Source organism: Mus pahari, chromosome 8 (assembly GCF_900095145.1).
Source record: "Mus pahari chromosome 8, PAHARI_EIJ_v1.1, whole genome shotgun sequence".
NCBI classification, from domain to species: domain Eukaryota; kingdom Metazoa; phylum Chordata; class Mammalia; order Rodentia; family Muridae; genus Mus; species Mus pahari.
The window spans coordinates 17,633,561-17,656,667 of NC_034597.1; the positions used below are offsets into that span (position 1 = coordinate 17,633,561).

The 23,107-nt window shown below is 39.2% G+C and overlaps 1 protein-coding gene across 17 annotated transcripts in view; it reads right to left on the reverse strand.

Moving 5' to 3' along the window:
* Positions 1–3,190: 3,190 nt before the first annotated feature.
* Positions 3,191–23,107, reverse strand: part of Slmap (sarcolemma associated protein) — a 122,993-nt gene continuing 103,076 nt past the window's right edge. For 10 of the 17 annotated variants that reach the window (XM_029541291.1, XM_021203108.1, XM_021203107.1 and 7 more), the window contains 6 exons: positions 19,150–19,272; positions 17,244–17,639; positions 16,570–16,687; positions 12,527–12,698; positions 8,225–8,359; positions 3,191–5,004 (listed from right to left, as the gene is read on the reverse strand). In XM_029541291.1, the coding sequence (XP_029397151.1) occupies positions 4,912–5,004; positions 8,225–8,359; positions 12,527–12,698; positions 16,570–16,687; positions 17,244–17,639; positions 19,150–19,272 (1,037 nt within the window). In that variant the 3' untranslated portion in view covers positions 3,191–4,911. Of the gene's footprint in view, positions 5,005–6,235; positions 6,326–8,224; positions 8,360–12,526; positions 12,699–16,569; positions 16,688–17,243; positions 17,640–19,149; positions 19,273–23,107 lie in introns of all 17 variants that reach the window. The other 7 variants (XM_029541292.1, XM_029541290.1, XM_029541284.1 and 4 more) reach the window with 3 other exon arrangements.

Genomic DNA, 23,107 nt, shown 5'->3' on the forward strand with positions numbered 1-23,107 from the left:
GGGAGAGGGAGAGGGAGAGGGAGAGGGAGAGGGAGAGAAAATACCCAAGATACAGTCAACAGAACTCAAAAAGCTCAACAAGCTGAAGTCCCCAGGTGGGAGAGAGAAGAAAGCAATCACAAGTGGGGAGGAGTGGTCAGGGTGGAGGGGAAGGGGTCAGGGCGGAGGGGAAGTGGTCAGAGCGGAGGGGAAGTGTTCAGGGCGGAGGGGAAGTGTTCAGGGCGGAGGGGAAGTGTTCAGGGCGGAGGGGAAGTGTTCAGGGCGGAGGGGAAGTGTTCAGGGCGGAGGGGAAGTGGTCAGGGCGGAGGGGAAGTGGTCAGGGCGGAGGGGAAGTGGTCAGGGTGAAGGGGAAGTGGTCAGGGTGGAGGGGAAGTGTTCAGGGTGGAGGGGAAGTGTTCAGGGTGGAGGGGAAGTGGTCAGGGTGGAGGGGAAGTGGAGGGGGGATGGGGAGAGGGGAACCTGATCTGGTATTGGGTGAGGGAAAAGGACTGAAGCCCTGAGGGCCAGCAGAAAGAATGTAAACAGGCAGGAAATAGGAAGTTGGGGGGACCCCCCAGAATGCACCAGAGACCTAGGACCTTAGACAAAATGCCTGACAGTGGGGAGAGGGAATTTATAGAGCCCACCTCCAGCAAGGAGACAGGACATCAAGTGAGGGAGGGGGTTGCCATCCCACAGTCACATCTCTGACCCATAATTGTTCCTGTCTGAAAGAATTACAGGGATGGAAATGGAGAGGAGCCTGAGGAAAAGAAGGTCCAGCAACAGGCCCAAAGTAGGATCCAGCTCAAGGGGAGGTCCCAAGCCTGACACTATTACTGTGGCTATGGAGCACTCTCAAAAAGGGATCTATTAAGACTGTCCTCTAAAAGACCCAAGCAGGTGTAATTTTTAAGAAGAAAAAAAAATGGGAGGTCTGTATTAGAATGGGCTAGGACATGGTGCTATATTTTGATTGGGCATGTTAATTAGATGGACCAAAGTGGGTTCTGATTGCTGGATTTTAATACTTCTGATAGCTGGACCACCTTGGCAGCCAGCCTCAGGAGGAAGAAGTGGCCAAATAAGGGAACAGATTTTGGGGCTTAGCTTTAGAAATATAATGGTTTTTAGCAAGGCAGAGAGAATAAAGGAAAGGGGCAAGGCCATGTTTGCCAGGCACAGGCTGTGCCAGGCCCAGGTTAGCTAGAATCCCTTCAGTGCCTCATAGCCAGCATTGAGCATTTGTTTAAAAAAAGAAATAATGGAAAAACCATGGAAACCTGAAGATAACTGGAATAGTATAGGAAGGGCTCTAACTTGGTTTTCAGCTCTAACTATTCTGACTCCAAGTCCTTAACTCTTGCCTGCTAAGCAAAGGGGGAACTAGGTTACTATTATATAAGGCTCCTCTTAGAATTATAGCCCTATGTGCACATGTATAGTGTTTAAAGTTAGGACGCTGATTAATGAGTGACAACCAGAACTCATAAATACAAATAAACATTAGTCTCTTTAAAGACAGGCACTTTGCCAAGCTGCTTATGAAATTCTAGGACTCAACTTAAAATCACTTTGTTTCTAATTTAATGCAGTTCTAAAATTTCACAGAAGCTGTGCTTGTAATCCCAGAACATGGGAGGCAGAGAGAGGGAAATTGCAATTCCAAAGGTAGCCTGGGCTACTGAGTGAGTTTTAGGCTACCCTGGGATAAACAGGAAAAAAAAAAATCAGAAGTCACAAAGGATAAGAGAGTTTGAGCTCTCCTCTTCCTCTCTCTCTCTCTCTCTCTCTCTCTCTCTCTCTCTCTCTCTCTCTCACACACACACACACACACAAACATACACACACACACACACACAGCTACTGTTACAGTTTAGGGAGAAATCCCACTGTAGGTCTCCATTGTCCCCCTTTGTGGCACCAGGACAGTTGGGCACTGGAGACATGGTTTTACCTGTTTGTCTGGTGGTTGGTTTTCCTACCACAGCATGCATTTCTTTCCTACACACCTCTCACACACAGAGGATAATCTCTGGTGTGGCAATAAGAACTGTTTCAGCCAGTGGACTACTCCTGGACATTTTGATCATTTACCTAAAGAAGTTCCAGACTAACTGTCCAGGTATCTGAAACTTTGTACAAATAACCATGTTCACACACACACAAAATGTCTAGAAGTACATTTTTGGAGGAAGCCTGCAGTTTTACCTCAGTTTATCTTATGCAGATCTCTTTCATTTTTTGTAGCAGACAAACCACAATGGCTGGAGGAAGCCAAAGCTCATAGTCATAGGGAAGGGAAGCTGAGGCAAGTCTGATGATTAACCTAAGAGAGAAAAGTATACTATTTTTTGGTCAAAAAAATCCCCGAGTTCACAGAGAATGTGATTCAAAGTGGAATTAGAAACAACGAATTCCAAAACAGCAATTAGCTTATTACTAAGCCAAGGCCGCACTCCTCGGAGACCAGGGTAAAGGAGCAGTGCAGTCTCAGGGTGTTTATCGAATCATTTACAATTAGATGTTCTTTTTCACCTAAAACCTTCCTATTTGCAATAAATGTTCACAAACAGATCACTTAAACCATACTTTTACACGTTAGCGCTTTCATTTTCACACTACCAACAAAAATGCAGACATTATTCTTCTCAGTTTCCAGAGGATGAAATGAAACTCAGAAAATTAAGTGATCTGCTCCTGAAAACAAAGATGGTAAAGCCTTGAGATAAGAACCAGTCTGATGGTTCAACACCATGATCTTTTGTTTTCATATTTTAGGCATTGTCTTACTTTGTAGCCTAGGGTAACCTTAAGTGCACATACAGACCGTAACTGCCGTGCTTAAAATGTACCAGTCCTACTCTATTTAACCTGCAAGGAAACTAGACAGCCGGAGGCACTGCTTATGCACAGGCTTATTCAAAACCACAAATAACTACAAAACCCCATTTACTTGGCTTGGATAAAGTAAATATTGACACCAGGCCTTCCACTTGCTGCCGTGAGTCTGACAAGGAATCCCATTTTCACAATGATAATACTAAAGGAGAAAGCAGTAATGATGAGGTAAGTAGACCTTAGAAGGTTGCTTTTAAACTCCAGAGAACATCTAACACATTTAATGCCAAGTCACTTCAAGCAAGGCTAAGGATGACTGAAGGCAGAGCCAGCACTAAGAACTTCAATGATGTACAACGCAAACATGCAAAGGGAGATTAAAGTTATTTTATTAAATCATGCACATCACGTGTGTTAGTGCAAATAGTTTAATCTGTACTCCAGAAATTCTATTGTACGTTTTATCTTTACAAAATAGATTTCAAACAATTATTTACTTTAAAAAAGGTAATTTTGAAGTTATGCATTTCATAACAGTATTTGCAATAACTATATACAAGAGGTACTGGGTACCACTGGCATATCAGCATTCTGTGGTGGGGTGGCTTCCTGCAACAGAGAATGGTAAAATGAACTATACGACAGTATTTTCTACAAGTCATTTGTGGCTAATTCCTCCATGAATATAGTGATTCTCCCGGCAACAATTCCAAATAGCTTTAAATACAACTTTTAAAGTAAAAACAATGACTGCCAAACATCACAGGCAAATTATATTCTAAACTCCTTTTTCAATATCTGGCTAGATCTGGGTATTCTCATACAACATTCAAGCCAGTTCCCTGGCATTGCCTTCTAGTCTTCACTGACTGAAGAAAATTTAACTATGTGATACTTTAGGATATTGACATCACTATGGTGCTGCACAAAACCACAGCTAAACTTTAACCTCTGTGTTTAAATGTCTAATGGCAAGCAGTGCTGAGGTGTGTCACTGTGCATGGNACAGTACCAATCTTGGGAACAGTGCTACTAACTGACAGGCTGCTCCAATTAACAACAAAAAGAGAACAACCATTTTATGCCCAACCAAGAAATCTGCTAGCAGAGAGCATCAGTTCACTTTGAATGTGAATTAGCTCCACATNATAACCAAATTAAGTCAATAAAAGCTTATCTAAACAGATAGAATTCTTCCTTCAACTAAACATGCTTGGAGGAACAGATGACAGAAAAAAAAATCATGCTTTCTAAACTGTTGTATATGAGAAGGTAACTTGGCTTTTAAAGAAAACATTTCTTAAATACATGAGGTTTAGTAAGTTACATTCCAATTCACTCAACAGTTTGGTTGATTGCATTGAAATTATGCACTTATGTTTTGCTCCCAGTAATATTTCAGTTTGCTCAAGAAAATACAAACTCTCATGGAAAGTTTTCAAAGCTGATGTCCTTCACATCTTCAAGTCACATTAAGGCTGAACAAACATGTATGTATTCCCCAAATAATCATTATAAGAGAATATTTTTCAAATGTATTTTTCCTTTAAAAAAAAATCCACACAAATAATTGTCTAAGTCTTGTTCCCAATAGCTCAGTGGTTTTATAACAAGTAAAAATGGTGTAAATATGTAAAAAAAAATATATATATGTGTGTGTATATATATTCAAACTGATAGGCACTGAGCACACAGGGCCTCTATTCCCATGTATGTATTGGTTGTTCGGTTTGAGTAGTTATCGAATCAGAAAAATGAATTGTGTGGCCATTAGAATTCAGAGTAAAATATCTATAAATTTATGGTATAAATAATTTGGTGCACTAAGAAGCCTACTTTAGGCCACCATAATATTCAGAATCTCAANATACTAATTTAAAAATTACATGTAAAACCGAATAAATTCACAACTTTATATCCTCTCTATAGACAGATATATTTTATATAAGTTAAAGCAATGACCCTCCAGCTGTATNCTTGCACTTTGCTGTTTTAAGAGGTAAAAAGAAAGAGAATGGTTCTGCTTGTCCCCAGCATGAGTGGGCTGCCGGCTTCTAGAGGGAGGACGGTGTACAGACTCAAGACACACTGTCATGGAGAAGCTCTGGCCAGACCTGGTACATACAGCACCATAGCTGTCACCGCAACCAGGGCCGCCAACATGGGCATCCAGGGCCAGGGTTTCTGTGTGGAAAGAAACCAAGAGTCAGTATCACATTCTCCCCTCTTTTTTCATATATATTTACCCTTTGGTGAACTGAGCCCCACATACTTAAAAGATTGTAGGAAAACTCTTGTGTTTGCATTGTAAAGGTAAGTGTAAAAAGGAAAGAAACTAAGGAGGGACACACTAGCAGGGCCGTCCTGTCCCAGGAAAGTCTGGGACAGCTTTCAACTTCCTTAGAGTTGAAACTTAGTAGTTACTTCTAAATGTGTTTCTGGGCTGCCTGCTGCCTTTCCTCGGCTACCCACAGATTTCAGTAAATCTGATGCCTATAGTACACGTCTGCTGGAAAGTCTGTTTTTATGAAAATCTGAGTTCCAAGATGGGGATAGAAAGAAAATGGTTCAGGCTTGATCCTGTAACTCAAAAGCAAAGGAGATGCAAATCAGACACGGTTCAAGAGGCACTAGAACCCTGCCTGCAGATTCCTCTGATGATCACGCCAAGTGCAGACGGCCTTTCCAGTCAGCTTGCAGAGGGTTTATAAAACCTATTTACTTTGGTTGCTACTTTAATTCTTACTAGTATCCTGAAAGTATTCTTGAAAAATACTGATTTGCAAATCAGAGCTCAGAAAGATTTGTTATAGAGCTTATATTCTTCCAAGTAAATTCTCATTGGTGTTGATATTGTGAGCCAATGGTTCATTACATTAATCTCATTTTCTTTCATCTTCACAGAAAGTAGACAAAGGATTAAAGAAAAAAAACCCACCCAACTCTATATCATGGAAAGGAAGGAAGGGAGGGAGGGGAGGAGGGGAGGAGGGGAGGAGAGGAGGAGGAAAGGAGGGAGGAAACATAGCTAGCTGTAAACTTCAAAGATGCAAACTCTTCATTTCTCAATCAATTCTGCCTGAACACATAACTGGGACGTGGCTGGTGATACTGCGGAAATTCATTGCTTTCTCCAGTTTGCTAGAGATAAAAACTCAGTTAAAGGAAGTATATTAATAACAACAGGTTAGCTTAGGGTTAATTCATGGTTAGCATTACTACAAAAGAAACAAGACACAATGTTATGTGATTAGCTGATTGTTCATTAGTGTGACACAAACACACAGCATACTAAATGAAGGGTTTGCTTCAGGGAACAAAATGTCTGTGTAGTTTTGCCATGCAGTCTATTACAAATATGGCACAAACAGGTGACAGGGACAAACAGACAAGGACTTAACAGTAGTGCTTGTACCTTTCTCTACCACAATGGACCGAAACACCAAAACAGGAAAGCCAGGAATAGGCCGATGAAAACGGCTGGGACAGGTTGTAATATGGAGGGCTAAAGAAGGGAAGGGATATTAAAATCATTTTATGCTATGAAAAAAAATCAGGTAAGATGATTTAGACCCCGGGGGTGGTTGGAGAAGGAAAGGAAGACTGAGGTAACAGAAGTATACCATTTGGGTTTTGCACCAATTCAAACATTTTAAAGACATCTAACACGTTTCAGAATTATGGGCTATGATATGTATACTAAGAAACAACTACTTTAAAAGGAACAGTTGGAGGCAATAATCAGTGTGCTTGCTCCCAAAAAGTCTAATGAAATGAAACAAGTCCAGACAGAGCAATAGGCGTTTATCAAGTGACACGCTGCTTTCGTAATATATTACGTTTTGTGTAATATCTGAAGTTCATTAGTTGATAAATATGTTTTCATGGCAATGGATAGGGCATATTCTGTTCTTCCATCAAAAAACATTTTCCTTCTAACTGAAATTCTCTTACTTTTGAGTTAGTATTGCTTTAAAGCTTAAGAATACATCTTTTTATTACAATGTGAACAAGATAAAGCAAAAGACATAGCACAGTGTATAATAAACAGGCAGCTGAAGCTCACAACTTTCCTTTATTCTAAATGTACCTGTTTTTCTTTAAAGGGAAGGGGATTATATGGAAACATAAGCCTATGTGGCAAAAAAGGGAGTTTGCCCTCAAGGTGAATTATTTGATACACCTATAAATAGTAACAGTGTGGGGAGGGTCATTCTGATCATGCAAGATGTCTTTATATGTTAATTTAGCAGGAAGTGGACTGAAATTCTATAATCAGATATGAATTAGCACAAAAGAAAAGATATCAAACTATTATGATTTACAAGATTTCTACAATGTATGCACTAAAAAAATGCAATCCATGTTTGTTTGGCATAAAGCCAAACCTTCCCATTTCTAAAGGGCCTCCCTAAGCTGCAACTCTTTGTTATCTAAACCCTGTAACTTTAGTAAGCGAAAGATAGCTGACACAACTCGTGAGCATTGTGTGGAAACTACAGAAGCATGTGGCTCACGTCCACTGCAGTGTCCAAGCTGTGACAGAGTTTGGAGCAAGTCTCAGAGCACAACCAACCACACTGAACATCCATCAGTTAGGGCCCACAAAGGCAATGGTCACCAAAACAAACAACACGACATTTATTTAGTACAACGTTGTCTTAAAGACCTTTCTAACACATGAGAATCAAGTGTTTGCAAACTAAATTTACAGCCAAATGTTTTTCTCATCTTTGTGCCCGAAACCCCCATCCTGCTTTCTCTCTCTCAAACATACATTAGAAAGCTCTGTGTCAATTTACTAAATACTGACAGATGTCAAATAAACAGAAAGCTTTTGGGATTGTACATTACTAGCATAAAAAAAAAAAAAAAACTGTACTAAAGCTTTGCTTTCCAGAACAACCTAATGCTAAGGACCAGCACGTCCCATGTCTCCTAAATGACCCCCCAATCCCCCGTGGCACAGGCTTCATTTCTCAACAGGAAAGAAACAAGCCCAATGATGACTTCGTGACAGAACCTCAGATTCATCTGAACAAACCAGATCGTTCTTCTAAGCTGTTTAACTGACAGCTGTTTTCCACCACGCAGGTGTTTTTTCTATGGGTGGTCAAAGGGGCAAATTCTTACTAAGAAAGAAGGAAAGAAAGAAAAGGAAGGAAGGAAGGAAGGAAGGAAGGGAGGGAGGGAGGGAGGGAGGGAGAGAGAGAGAGAGAGAAAGAAAAGAAAGAAAGAAAGAAAGAAAGCAAGCCCACAGCACAATGGTTCTGTCATAGATGTTCATAATGAAAGCTTCAGTATGCTGTTAGTTTCGCACAGCATAATAAAGTCTTCTGAAAGACATTCTCAAGCCTCTGACATTCCTCACAAAGGAACCTAAGCCGAGTGGGTAAACACTTACATTATTTCCTTTCTCTCGCAGCAGCTTCAGGTTCTCTTTACACTGTTTGAGCTCATCTGTGATTGATTGCTTTTCCTGCTCAGTCATTTCAAACTTCAACTTCAGTTCTGAGAGAACAGTCTGTGTCTTTTCATACTAAAGGCAAAGAAAAAAAGAGTGTGCAGACTTGACGTAAAACGGGTATGCAGTTATGGTTCTAGACAGGTACGGGCCCTGTTAATAACTTTCAACACCAAGTCTTTCTGTACGGAGAAGGAAGAGAGTCCCTGGCTCTCACAGTAAGACATCTTTAATACTGACTTATGTAATTTGCCTCAGTGTTAAAATCAAAGAATAGAACATACTGTGTCGTCGTCTGTTTATAATATAAAAGGTCATGTATTCCATCAAGTGTGAAGGGGGAAAATTGAAAACATTTTCCTTTGAGCAAAAGTAAACCAGACAGAGACAAATCCTATGGCCTAACTAAATGGCAGTGTTAGGTCTAAGTGTATTTCCTGGTAATTAAAAGTAAGCTTTGTTAGCCAAGTTGCTTACTCTTAAAGAAAAGGGCATTAACTTGTATAGGTCTTCCATTCCTCAGCACTGGTGGATATTACCAGTGAGCTATCTAAACAAATAATCTGACTTACCACAAAAACTGGGGGGTTTGACACTTAGAACCTATTAGCAACAGATTTTAAAAACTTGGCTTTTAAATATGTTTCTAACAGGAAAGATTCCATAAAGGAACAAGCCATTTTCTACTCTTGAAAATTGTGTGTGTGTGTGTGTGTGTGTGTGTGTGTGTGTGCGCGCGCACACACACACTATATAGACATAGTATGAAAAAAATATATATATATATGTATATGTGTAATGCATGACTTTTATACAAACTATCCCTTGAACAAACCAATGTGATACACAGGGTGTGGTTTGATCTTTAATGTTTCCAGGAAGCTGGAATTCTAGACTGGTTCCATTTCTAGATATTGCTGCTTACTAAGGTCTAGGCTTCCAAAGGGACACTGCTCTGCTGCAGGGCGTCTCTGTCTCTACTTCGGCTGCCCCATTGTCCCATCTGTGTTTCAGAAGGAAGACAGGAAGACAAGGACTGAATAGAAACAAATATCCCATGAGTGTAGTTCTGTCAGAAAGGCTCCTCCTCGTCTCTAACATGGCTTAAGAGAATGGAAAATGCTTAGTTTTTCTCTAACTATATCCTAAACTTAACAAAGGATGCCTTTATAACAATGCTCTGGAAATAAAAACACCGTGGAGAGGACCTTATCAATACTCAATAAAGACAAATATAAAGAAAAATGAAAATGAATAAAACATGAGAAGAGAAAGGGATAGGGAAGAGGTCAGGGTCAGCACAGAGGTTACCAGGAAGGCGAGGAAAAATATGAGAGGAACGTTTTGTTACCTAAGAACATCCCCAGCACAGCCCTGGACAGTATTCTAGAAAGAACTACAGACTAAAAGCCACAGTTTTGTGACAGCGTTTTGTTTTTGTTTTTTTCACTTGATGTGATGGTCTATGAATTTCTCCCAGAAGGCAGAAGGTTACTAGGAGGCTGCCAAGAAAAAGTCCAGTGATAATAGTCTAGTTTTCACACCTTAGAACACAATCAGTTCTCAGTGACCTAACGGTATTAGTGAAGGACGAGTCAAAATTGCTTTGTTGACCAAACTTTCCCTCTCCTTCCACCATTTTGACATCGAGTTCACCTTCTTCATCAGAACCCTTAATCATCTCCCCACTTCAAGGACCATGAAGCAGAACCACAAGAAAGCAGCACATCAGGGGATACTGCTGCACAGCTCCAGCACAGGAGTGCTTGGGGAAGAGAGGGAGGCCGACTCAGACGTCCAATGTTTTACATACTCTCTGCTTGGTAAGTTTGAGACAGGACGTATGCAACTTAGGTTGGTACCAACTCAAGACCTCTCTCTCTTAGCTTCCCCAGTGTAGAGATTGCCAGTGTATGCCAGGAACTGGTTGAACTCTTAGATCATAGATAGTCTCAATAGATTAAAATAAATAAATGCTTTATAAAATCTAATATAAAAGATAATATACAATTCTTTTCTCTTACTATTGAAGATTAAAAAACTATTTCTGATAATTTTCCTTGGAGTTATTTATATAAAAATTGCCATAGATAAACCTTTAAACAGCAGAACAAAGGTCATCCTCTACAGCCTTAGCTGTACACCTTGCCTGGACTTCACTTCTGCTCCCTCTTGCTTTTTAACTTGGAAGTAACCAGTACTCTTAAGACAGAAATATTACATAATACTATCAACACGTGTAGCTCTCCTCCATAAAAATAATCTTATCTGGGGTTGTTCAGCTTGCAATTGTTTAACCTTTTCCAGCACTAAAGACACACAATCAGGATGTTTTTTTAAAAGCACATTAAGCATGATTCCATGAAAGAAAAAAGAGCAAAGGGAAATGTCGACAAGAAGTAAATATGCATTACTAAAAAGCAATACTGTATTTGCAGTGGATTACACAGAGATAAAACCTTATTAAAACTATTTTACTTACAGACTAGTATCCGATATGTTGACAGAAGACAAACAGAGCAATTTCACATTACAAAGGAATATGATGATCATAGATTATTTCACAAGGAAAACAGTGAACAAGAAAATAGGAAAGAAACATACTGACAAATTCAGACATACTTTTAAATATGCTGCATTTAATGCAATCCAAAGACCAGCAACAGTTTAGATGCTGTGACAACATGCCTCTGCCATTGGTGGAAACAGTCAAAGCAGTTGGCACTGATTATTCAGTGACTGGAAGCAGACAAACAAATAATGCAACAAAATGCCTAATGTATTCATAGTAACATAGGACAGAACCATCTTCCAACCACAAATTCTTCCCAAATATTGAAAGAATTATGGCACATGGTCTGGAAGGACACAAAGTGCTTACAGTATTAAATATTAGGATATTTACTTTGGCACAAAATTTGTGTTTTAATCAAATGAAGATTTTCCTAAAATATACACCCTTAGCGAGGTAAAGCAGAACATTTCAACATCAACATATCTACACATAGAGAAAAATTGTTGCAGTTTGTTTTTCCTTTAGAAACAAGCACAGACAGAAGAACAATAATCATTTCCAAATTCAGAACACTCCAGGCAAAGTGCAAAGAGAAACTTGCATTAATCAAATTTTCTAAAAACAACTTTCAGAAAATTCATTCCTAAAGACAAAAGAGCCATCTTCTACATCCCTCTAACTCAGGAGGAATCTTGCTCATGTCTGCAGCTTATGCTTCCTTATGGACAGACGGGCTTTATTACCCTGAGTCCTGAGCTGGGCAGGAATCAGTGAAGGAAGGCCAGCTGGAGCGAACATGTACTGGCCTGCTGTCAGCTGTAAAGAAACAGCCCTATCCTGCCCAGAAAGACCGTCAGTAGGTCCTTCCATAAGTTGATCTCACACCCTCCTTAACACAATTATTTAAAAAGCTAATGAAATCAAGGTTTAAGCAAAATCATATGAAAATATAAGTGTGTGTATTTGTGAAGACGAAAAGAAAGCAGAGGGGGAAAATGCAGTTTTACAGAACAGGCATTTGGCCTATATATAGGTGAATTTCAAGTAACTTGTTTGTTTTCTGACACAGGATCTCATGTAGCTGACCTCAAAACTCACTATGTTGCTGAGGCTGGCCTTGAACTCCTAATTTTCCTGCTCTACCTCCTAAGTGTCAAGACTGTGGTTGTGTATTACCATGCCTATCTGTATATACGTTTTACTTTGGTGTTTTGAGCTAGGGTCCATTATATAAACCAGCCTAGCCTTGAATTCATTGCAATCCTCCTGCCTCGGCCTTTCAGTTTCTGGGATGACAAGCATGAGCCACAAGGTCAGGGTGAGTGACTTTCTAGTCACGCTCCCAGGAGCGTACAGCTCCAGCACTAGTGTTGCCCCCGTTTGCCCTCTGAAAGAACAGTTCATTAAATATGACATTCTCTGTGATAGTTAAACAACAGAACAGGCTTCTGCTAAAAAAAAAAAAAAAAAAAAACCTCTCATATCAGTCAATTGTTAGAGAAAAATTAAAACTAACTCTTACGTATGTCTGAAAACAAACACTTGATAAATTATCTCAATATGGACCATGACGCACACCTAGAAATGACCAGGCTGGAGTGTTCCAAGTGCCAACTGACGGGTAATATGGTTTCTGCTTCTCTTTATTTCTAAGTAGCATGGATGTCTGATTTGCCTTTGGCTTTAAGTCCAACCATAACTGGACTCAGAATGTCTTTTCGCTTTACCTCTTTCTGTACATCCTTTGCTTGGTTTTCAGCCTTACTGAGGAGAGTTTTTAAGTCAGCTGCATCCCGAAGATGTTGTTCTTTCAAGGATCCCACTTGTTTCTCCAGCTCTTTCCTAGTCATCTGAAGGATGCTGAGGTCACTCGTGAGTTCAAAACTCTGCTTCTGAGAACTGCAACATAAACCCAGACAGTCATCACAGCAGACACTGGACACAGGCAAAGCCTGGCGCCCTCAGCATTTCACCAATGGGTTTCACAGCAGGAAAAAAAGGCAGACAAAAGGAAGACACTTTTAATAAGGAAAAGGATTAAAAAAAAAAATCCCTTTAAGTTTAAAGCTGTATCCTTTTAAATAGAAAAGTAGAAACTTTATAAATAACATAAATAGAAGGAAATGATTAATTATATGTTGGGAGTTATCTTTGCTTTTATTCTTTTCCTGATTTGAGATAGAGTCATACTTCGTAGCTTTGGCTGGCCTGGAACTCCCTTTGTAGACCAGGCTGGTCTTGCACTCACAGAGATCTGCCTGCAAATGCTGACATTAAAGATATGCACCCCCATGCTGGGTTCTCATTGTACTTTAATAGATCAAATTATCTTTACTAAATTGTACCATAAAAACATAGAAATGCGTATTTCAGCTATGTTACAAGATTAAGTATTTGAAAAGAGAATAGTGGTCAGAAACCTCAAGCGTAGGAATCGCTGCTAACTTCAGAGAAAGATAAACCTGCTCAACTGAGAAGCGCCATCACATGGGGGAAAGCACAGGACAAGGACTAGACTGGGAGGTGGACCCTGGCCTTACCACAAATGAATTGTGCGATATGGAGCAAGTCATTTAACTCTCCGAATAAACATTTCCTGATTTTAGATGTGTACGGGCACCATGGGTTTCTGAGTACTGCCGTCTGTCAGACACTCACCTCTGTGCTGGCTAGTTTTATGTCAGCTCAGCACACTCTAGCATCATCTGGGAAGAGGGAAGCTCGCTTGAGAAGATGCCCCTTACTGACTAGCTTGTGAGCAAGCTTGTGAGGTGTTTTCTTGATTGACCGATGTGCAAGCCTCCAATCTATTGTGAATGGTGTGACCCCCTTCAGCAGGTGGGGTCGTATAAGAAAGCAGGCTGAGTAAGCCATGAGAAGCAAGCCAATAAGCAACACTCTTCCATGGTCTCTGCTTCAGTTCCTGCCTCCAAGTTCCGGCCCTGGCTTCCTTCAATGATGGTCTGTGACCTGATAGTTGTTCCATATAATAAACTGTTTTCTCTCCAAGTTGCTTTGGTCATGGTGTTTTATTTCAGCAATAGAAACCCCGATTAATACGGTATCTGAAGCTATTCTCCAGCTTTAATTACATTATTATTTTATAATTTGCTTTTAAAATTAATTTACATATTGGGCTAGAGAGATGGTTCAGCAGTCAAGAGCACTAACTGTTCTTCCAGAGGCCCTTAGTTCAATTCCCAGGAACAATATGGTGGCTCACAACCATCTGTAATGGGATCTGATGCCCTGTTCTGGTGTGTCTGAAGAGAGATTACAGTGAACTCATATACATAATAAATCGTTTAAAATATTTACACATGAGGAAAACAACTTGATACGAATGAACCCTTTTCAGAGACTGGGGACATACCTCAATGGTAGAGCATGTGGCTAACATGACCAAGAAACTGGGTTCAATATGAAGTATAAAAAAATAATAGTTCCTTGTTCAAGTCTTTGATAACAGTTAAAAAAAAAAAAAAGACTTATGTGGCTTAGAGAAAAAAGAGCTCCCACAAGCAGTTAAAAGAATTTAAGAGTTTCAGAGTTAGAGAGATGGCTCAGTAGTTAAGAATAGTAGCTGCTCTTCCAGAGGACATGTGCTTGATTCTTTGGATCCACAAGCACTTGTAACTCCAGTTCTAAGGAATATGCTGTCTTCTGCCTTCTGCAGGCAATGTATGCAAGTGGTGTACATATAAAACATTTTTTTAAATATAAGATTTTCAAAGTGACAGTGTTATGTCTTTAAGAATGGAACTCAATCAGATTCAATACTATAAAGAACTACAGGGCATCTATCTGACTATCTGACTCTGATTACACAATAGGCAGACTCTTAGGGAGGAGTATGATAGTATCAGGCCAATACACGTAGGCACGGAAGGGTCTTTATACCCTGTGTAAAAGAGATTCATGGCAAGTAAATTTAGAGTGCTCAGGCAGAAATATACAAGAAACAGAATTAATATGTGTGAATTTAGACAGATGAATTTAATGATGGGTATTGATACAGTATAACTTTCTGGCACTGATGATTTTGTGAGATAGGTATCTTACAAGGGATTCTCCCTGTCTTAGCATCCTGCATAGCTGTTCTTCAGGCAAGCAACAAATAACCAACTGAAACCTAACATTTTAAGTCACATGCTTCTACTCACATGGAATCTATAAATGCAATTTTGAATATTTAAGCAAAATTGACATAATTTAAAGAGAACAATCTGCTAGATTTTAATTATTCACATCTCAAAACTGAGAGATCAGGGAGTTCAGAATGTAGGTGGAGTAGATAATGCCTATACTCACAGTACTTGAAAGGCTGAAGCTGTAGGAGTTCAGGGCCAGCCTTGGCTACACAGCAAGTTCAAGGCCAGATTGGGTTACATGAGACCCTATTTCAAAGTACTAACAAAATCAATCTGTTTATATGTGCTGCACCCAAGTAATCAATATGTACACATGTGTGCATATGTATATGTATTGTGGGTCTTTATTTTAGCCTCTTCCTATTTTAGGCATTGCTTTTACTGTTTCATGTTACAAGGAAACATTTGTTTTATTCATTAATTATCACCACATATTCAAAAATGTAATATACATAAAATACATGGAGCAAAGTTATGGCATTAGGAGAGAACAATCAGGGGCTAGAGAAGTGGCTCAGTGGCTAAGAGCATTGGCTGGTGTTCCAGAGGACCCAGGTTTGGTTCCCAACACCTTATAGCTATCTGTAACTCTAGTTCTAGGGGTTCTGGAGTTCTACAGAATCCAATGCCCACCACATATACAGGGGCTACATATGGATGGCATTCTTACTGTACGCAAGCAAAATACGCATACATATAAAATAAAAATACATAAAATCTTTTAAAAAGAGAGAAAATTAAAGTGCTTTGTGAGATTTCATGGTATTATAATGAGTGGCTTTAGAGAATAAATCAGTAGATCTTACTTTTCAGGTCTTTTCTTACTGAATTTAGGAAGGATGAGGGGTTGAGATAAGGCTACCCAGACTATAGAGCTAAAGAAGAACCTCCTGCACGCTCCCCGCCCTTCTCTCTAGTGTAGGGTTACAAGGGTGTGCCACCGACCATATAGATTAGTTCCTCTGTGTGTCTATGTGTGTGGCCTGTGTATCAACTATGTATTATATATATATTTGTACATGTACAGGTGTGTGCATATATTCCTGAATAAGGGAAAGCCAAAATGAATGTCAGATGTCTTCCTTTAGAGACAAGGTCTTACTGAACCTGGAGCTTTCTACTCTGACCAGACAGGATGAAGCAAGCCACAGGTTCAATTTCAATCTCTCAAAATCTCTCTATCATGCCTCTGTCACTAGGAATGGAACCCACAGCCTCAAGTCCTCCATAGCTTGTTGTATTCCCAGCCTCTTCCTATGTGATTTAGAGGCTAAAGTTATGCCTCTTGTGGTGAGAGAACAACAATTTTATATGTGCAGCACACTGTTAGCAAGGTCCTTTCAGAGAGAAGGTCTCTGCTCTTTGTTTTCAGCAGTGGGGGGTGGTACATCAGGGCATCCAACTGTATCTGAGTTCTAGGTCATTCCAAAAGGCGCAGGCTTACAGGGTAGGGCGATAAAAGGTATGAAATGACATAATACTTATCTACTATGTTTATTTTGTCATATAACTAGTTTGGCTGAACATTTTGCTCCAAAATGATATTTAAGTATCAAATTCTAATTTACATAAAAATTAAAGATAAATATTTCGAAGTTAAAAGGGAAATGCTCACATACTTGTGCAATTCTTTCTCTTGCCGCTGCAGTTCTGAAGACAACAACACGTTCTCCTTTTTTAGAGAATGGCATTCAGTTTCCAGTACATCCCACTCCTTTCTCAACTTCTCTAGCTCACCTGAAATAGTCATAAAACATATTTGTAATATAGAAATCAAAATCTACCTTATTCAAAGGAGACAGAGTACCATTTCAGAGAACAGCCTCTATCTCCTGAGTACTGGCTTTAAGGGTGTCCCACTATGCCTGGCTGCTTTGCTGTTTTAAGACAATGCTAATGTTTGCTTGTTTTTGGCACAGGCTCTCAGGATATAATCCAAGCATGCCTTAAATTCATAATCATCTGGTCTCTACCTCCTAGGTACTGGGATTATGGGCACATATCATTATTATGATGCATATTCTTCAATAGCATTATACAGAATTTTTACATGTCTGTAAAACTGCAACTTATTATAGGACCTGTAGACCTGCAGAATGTACCTACAGCCCTGGTTTATGTAGTTACCTTCTATCAAAGAGAAAAATTACTGCTGCCATGAGTTAAGAGCTAGCAGGTGTAGGCTGGGACAGTGCAATGAGACTAAAAGCAACCCCCCCACACACCACACCCACATCCCCACACCTCCCTGAAAAGCAAGAGGTAGGAGCTTTAAGCTTAAGAACTCACTTACCTTGCAACCTTGTTGCCTCCTCTCTTTGCTGGTCTTCACACTGCTGACATCTAAGCTGGAAAGTGCTCTGCAGACTTCGGATTTCATTCTCNTACTCAGATGCTGCTTTCCTCCAGCCCTCAAGCTCCGTTCTCACCTTCTTAAGCTCCTCTTGCAAAGAAACAAAGTCAGTGTCCCGCTCAGACACAGCCTTTGCTGCTGCTTGATGAAGGAGCAAAATCTCATCTTGAGCACTAAGCAATTTCTCTCTCGTGCTGGAGATTTCAGTGTCCTTTTCCTCCTGGAGAGTCTCCATATCCATGTGTAATTTCTGCAGCTGGACTTGAAGAACCTGTATTTGTTTAGCTGATTCCTCAACTTGATTTCGATAGGCTTTTCGTTCTTCTTCCAAAAGAGCTAAAAAGCAAAAATACAGTGTACCTAATTTTGTGAGTTAATGAAAGATTCATAATTGTGCAGCTAGAAATTTCTAAAATTTGTCTTTTAAAGTTTATGGAAAGACACAAGGTTAGTTTTATCAGTATTAGCCATTAAGATTTTAGAACACAAAACAATAGTAAGTAACAAATCTATAAAAACCAGTGCCAGAGTTTCTACAGACTGAAATCATCAGTAAGCCTTTCTTACACAAGAAATAGCCAAATAATTGCTAGTTATCATTTTGAGCAATGTGATAGTACACACTTACAATCCCAAATACTGGGAAGGCTAAGACAAGGAAGCTCACAAGTTCAAGACCAGCCTAGGCTGTGTTAGAGGGTTGGGATATACCTCCATGGTAGAGTGCTTACACAAAGGCCTAGGTAAAATACCTAATACCATTAAATTTAGCATATTAAGGATCGGACATCATACTGCATACTTAATCTAACCCAAGCACTGAGGTCACAGAGGCAGACAGATCTCTGTGAGTTCAAGCAAGTCGTCTATGTGGCGAGTCCCTTGCTAGCAAAGACTATGTAGTAAGACCCTACCTATAAATAAATAAATAAATAAATAAATAAATAAATAAATAAGCAAACAAACAAATAAAAGCAACAAAACATCTATCTCCAACCACAAAAAACAAATCTTAAAAATCATACACAAAACTACAACAACAACAACCCAAAATACAAAAAAAAAACAAAAAAACCCCAAACACAAAATTCTTGTGTTTACTGTCAAGCACACAGTAAATACAAAATAATGGCTGATTGCTAAAATATTTTTTCATTGTAATTAAACATTAGCCTGTATCGTATAATAGATTCAAAAGAAACAAATGCCTATTTTTTAATTTCTGCAGTTTGGGGGACAAAAGTCAGATAGGCTGGCCTTCCACTGAGCTATAGGGACCTTAAGATAAGCTCATCCACATAGTAATGTTTTTAAGAACCAGGAAAGGAAGTAGTTAGGAATTCACAGCTTCACCTCGGCATTTGAATTGTTCTGCTCAGAAAGGGCATCTTAGAAAACCTAGGGAGGTCATAAGAATCCATGGGCTGGATCTTGGGACTCTCCAAGATTTTAACTGCCTAAAGGCCGATACTGGAATGCTATGGAAGCATAAGCCTGGTCCCCAAGTAGACAAGATAAAAAAGATTGTTTGTTTTTCTTTTGAGGGCATCTAACTACCCAGGCTGGCCTCAAACTTACACTCTTCTTTCCTCTGCTTGGCTTAGAAGATTCCATATCCTCAACCTTGTCTGAAACTTTCCTGTTAAATAACCACCCCTCAAAAGTGAGCACTAACTCTAGGAATAACTCAATTTTCAGGGTTCCCTCCCCCAACAAGGCTTGTGTTACACTGGTTGATGGAGCATCTAACATCTATACACAGGCCTCTGGGCTCTGAGCTCTGTACTGTCACATCACACCACTGCCTCCACAGGACCCCAGGGAGCTGCAGGGATCTTCATCTCACCTTGAAGTTCAAAGCATTTTTGTTTATTTGTTCTAGCTAGCTCCTGGGCTTCCACCAATTCTTTGCGAAGATGCTGAATGTCTTGTTTGGCCTCAGTTTCTGACTGGGTACCCTGTAAGTCATCTGACAAAAACATGTTTGTTTTAAAAGCAAGTGTTAGTACTGAACTATAATCTCTGTAACTAAAGTCTGGCACTCTTTTTCATGTTTAGACATACATAGTTTGTAACATAGCACAACTGAGTTAACTTAGAAGCAAATTAGGGTAAGCACATTAGTTATTTTTACCTTGAACAACAAGAGTTAACACAGATACTAGTACTACTATAAAATATAGACAATAACATACATAGTAATGTACAGCTCCTGTAAACTTGAAATTCAGTGAGACAGGCACATTTTTTTCCATCAATTTTCAAATTATATTCATTTTTACTACAGTTATATATTATTATTATATTATACTCACTTTACTATTGGGGTGCGCGCATACACATACACACACAGTCAAACAAATCTTTAAAAATACTTTTGGCTACTGAGCACTAACTAACATCATCTAGAAAGTCATATTTTTATACTGTATTTTGCATCCTTTTACTTACACAGTGAGTTCTAGAATAGCCTGGGCTATAGGGTGAAATTTTGTAACAAAAAGAAAAAAAAAGATTCTTTTTTTTTTAAAGATTCTTACTATAATAGAAACAATGCAGTTATAGTTTAATTTTTAAAAATTCAAAAACTACTGTTAATTATAAAAACACAATAAAAACTAGACTGGATGTTCTACTGTACCTAATTTGTACCCAATATCATACACACAGCAGATACATATATGCACTGAATTATTAATTCAATAAGAGTCAAGACAACAAATATGTAAGAAATGATACAGTTATGAAATTATTCTTGACCTCTATTGTACCAATAACTAATTGAGTAAAAATAATCAGCATATGCTAAAACATAAATAGGAGCAAGTCTGAGGTTTAATGGAATATGTATGTAGTCATGGACAATTCTCCACAAAAATAGAAAATTCAGTAGCTTACAAAAAGTTACTAGGCAAGGAGAAACCAAGGAGGCCAACACCTTAATTAGTCAAAGTTAATGTCACCAACAACAGAGCAATGCAGTATGAAGCACCTTCTGACGTGGTATTTCTGTAAAGTATACACAGTTTGAACCTAGTCATGAGGAGGCATTAGGCACACATCCAACCTGAGAGACATTTTAACTGCCCCATGTTGTTCAGAACTGTTAATGACATGAGACTAAAGGAGACTAAAGAACCATGACAAAGGCAGTGCATGACCCAGGACATTACTGAGACAACTAGAAAATGAGAATAAAATTGGCAGACTCAAGCACAGTAACATATCAGGGTTAATGTCCTAATTCTGATAATGGTGTAAGAATCATGTAGGAGGAACTGGATATGTGGGGCAAAGTATTTAGGAATAAAGGTTATCATGACTGCGATTCTGAAAGATCCACAGGTAAAAGGTGAGAGACAGGAGGAAGGAGAGGAAAAATAAGGATAAAAAACTGATAAAGTAAGGAATATGGGTGCAGTGCTCACACCTGGAGAATCTGAATGAAGAATATACAGGATTCTTAATCCTAATGCTACAACTTTTCTATAGGTCAGAAATTATGTAAAGGTAGAAAAATTAGAAGAAATAGTCTACATACATTTAAATACAGGAAATATGGTAGAACACTGAATCTAGGAAGTGGGCATATATAGGTGTTTCTGGTTTTCTTCAACTTTTACCATGTTTGTATTTTTTTAAATAATTAAAAAAAAATCTCTTTTAAAGTAACCAATCCTAATGCCACTATCTTAGGACAAGTTCAATCCTTTCTGACTAAATTCTGTCAACTTATCCCCTCCTTCTGTGTTTATCCTTACAAGCATAGAAGGAGCTAGAGGAAGGCTGCCTTGCTTTAGGGGTTCCTCATAAATGAGGAGCCTACCTTGAAACCCTACACACAAACAATTCCCATCCAGTATAACACTTCCCGTGACAGGCCATGCGGTGAAACAAAACTAACACAGCACTGCACTCTCCAATGAAACAACAAGGAAGTGGGCTTATTATGCCAAGTAAACACATGTCAAAGGAGAAAACATAACAGATGCCATAATGAACTGGGCTCATACAAAGGAGCACTATGTGTAAATTAGTTCCCTGAACCATAAAAAGGACCAACAAATTTAATTACAAAAAGAAAAAAGATGATGTGCATCAAATCATTTAAACATGAACTCTAGGATAGTATTACTACTGACTAAAAATTTTGGCAAATTAAGTTTGGTGCAATAAACACAAATGACTAGATTCAAACTGATCACATTGTTAGTGTGCAGATCGTCCTTCTAAACAATAAAGAGACAATTTTTATCAAAGACTAATGAGAAACATTTTTATGCTAAGGCTGATTAAACATTGTTTTCCACAAGGTTTGGTGGGAAAGTACTTCATTAGTTTAATTTATTGTGGCTACTCTGATGGTGTTTTTAATCCACCTGCTTCACAAGCTTGGAAGAGTCTGGTGCTGAGTATTAAGGGACATGTTTAGACAAGGGAAAGCCTTCCCAGCCGGATTCATTTTCCTTATCTTTTCTTTTGTGGCTGAGTCTTATCTAGGTTAGGCTGCCCTCAAATGAACTTGCAGTATTGTCTCAACCTTCCAACTAGGATTAAAAGCATGTATCACACACCTAAGCCCATTTTATTTAGTTAAAAAGTCAAACCGAAATAAATATTATTGAGGGATTATGCCTTTCTAGCATTTGGAAGGCTGAGGCAGGAGGAGCTAGGAGTCTGAGACCTTTAAAAAAAAAAGTCTTACTCTTAACACTACTTGCATATCTTTAGAGCTTTCTATGACTGTGTTACTAAAAAAAAAAACAAAATTATGTACAGTATGGACCTCAGAAATACTATCATCTTACATGTGCACAGAAGCCCAAACTATGACATTTGTGTCAGAAAAGAGGGTCAGAGCCCAGCTTCTCAGCCCAAGGCTCAATTCCACAGATTCAAATTGCATGAACCAACTAAATTCACAGGCATTAGCCTATAGAAAAACTACATATGTCCTGATTTAAATTTGGTTTTACCAAAGTATGTTCCAAATAGAGACTCAGACCCTTTTAGTATATTATATACCTGGTTGAAAATTCCAAACCACTTAGGAAAGGGCCCATCAGAACATTCTCTGTGCTTCATTTCCCTACAACACACACTATCACATCAGCTGAGGGGTACATCCTCTTTTCACCACCATCAATTCCCCTTTTGCAGAAGTTTGACAGTCAGTGGTAGGCTTAGTCTGTAAACCAAGTCATCTCTCATACCAATGCTGACATGTGGGACAGCCACAGGTGGCAGCCTAACTGCAAATTTAGCTTTGGCAGTAACCCCTTAGAGCTGAATTTTCACCCCCTTGCCTCTCCTGATCAGTCAGTTTCCCTATTGACAGTTGGTTCCTTTGGTCATTCCCATATTTGTTTTGTTTTTGTCTACTAATTTCTACTATCAGCAGCATCCACACTCATGTAGAAAATTCCTAAACTGAGCTACGTCTGCCTGACCACATTTGCCCTCCAGAGCCTGTGCCCTTGCATGCATGACTGACAGATGTTACTCCTACCACTACATAAGGGTCATATCTTTGAGAAATGCACACTGCCCTTTCTCTTCTTGGCATACCCACATGTACTTTTAACCATCTTTGGGAATCCCATGCAGACTACTGCCCCACCTCCATTCCTAACCAAAGTTGCCATCACACTCATTAGCATGACATTCCTCTCCCTCCTAAGACTGCAATCACAAGCAGGCGTGGTAGCAAACCTGAGAGACATTTTAACTGCCCCATGTTGTTCAGAACTGTTAATGACATGAGACTAAAGGAGACTAAAGAACCATGACAAAGGCAGTGCATG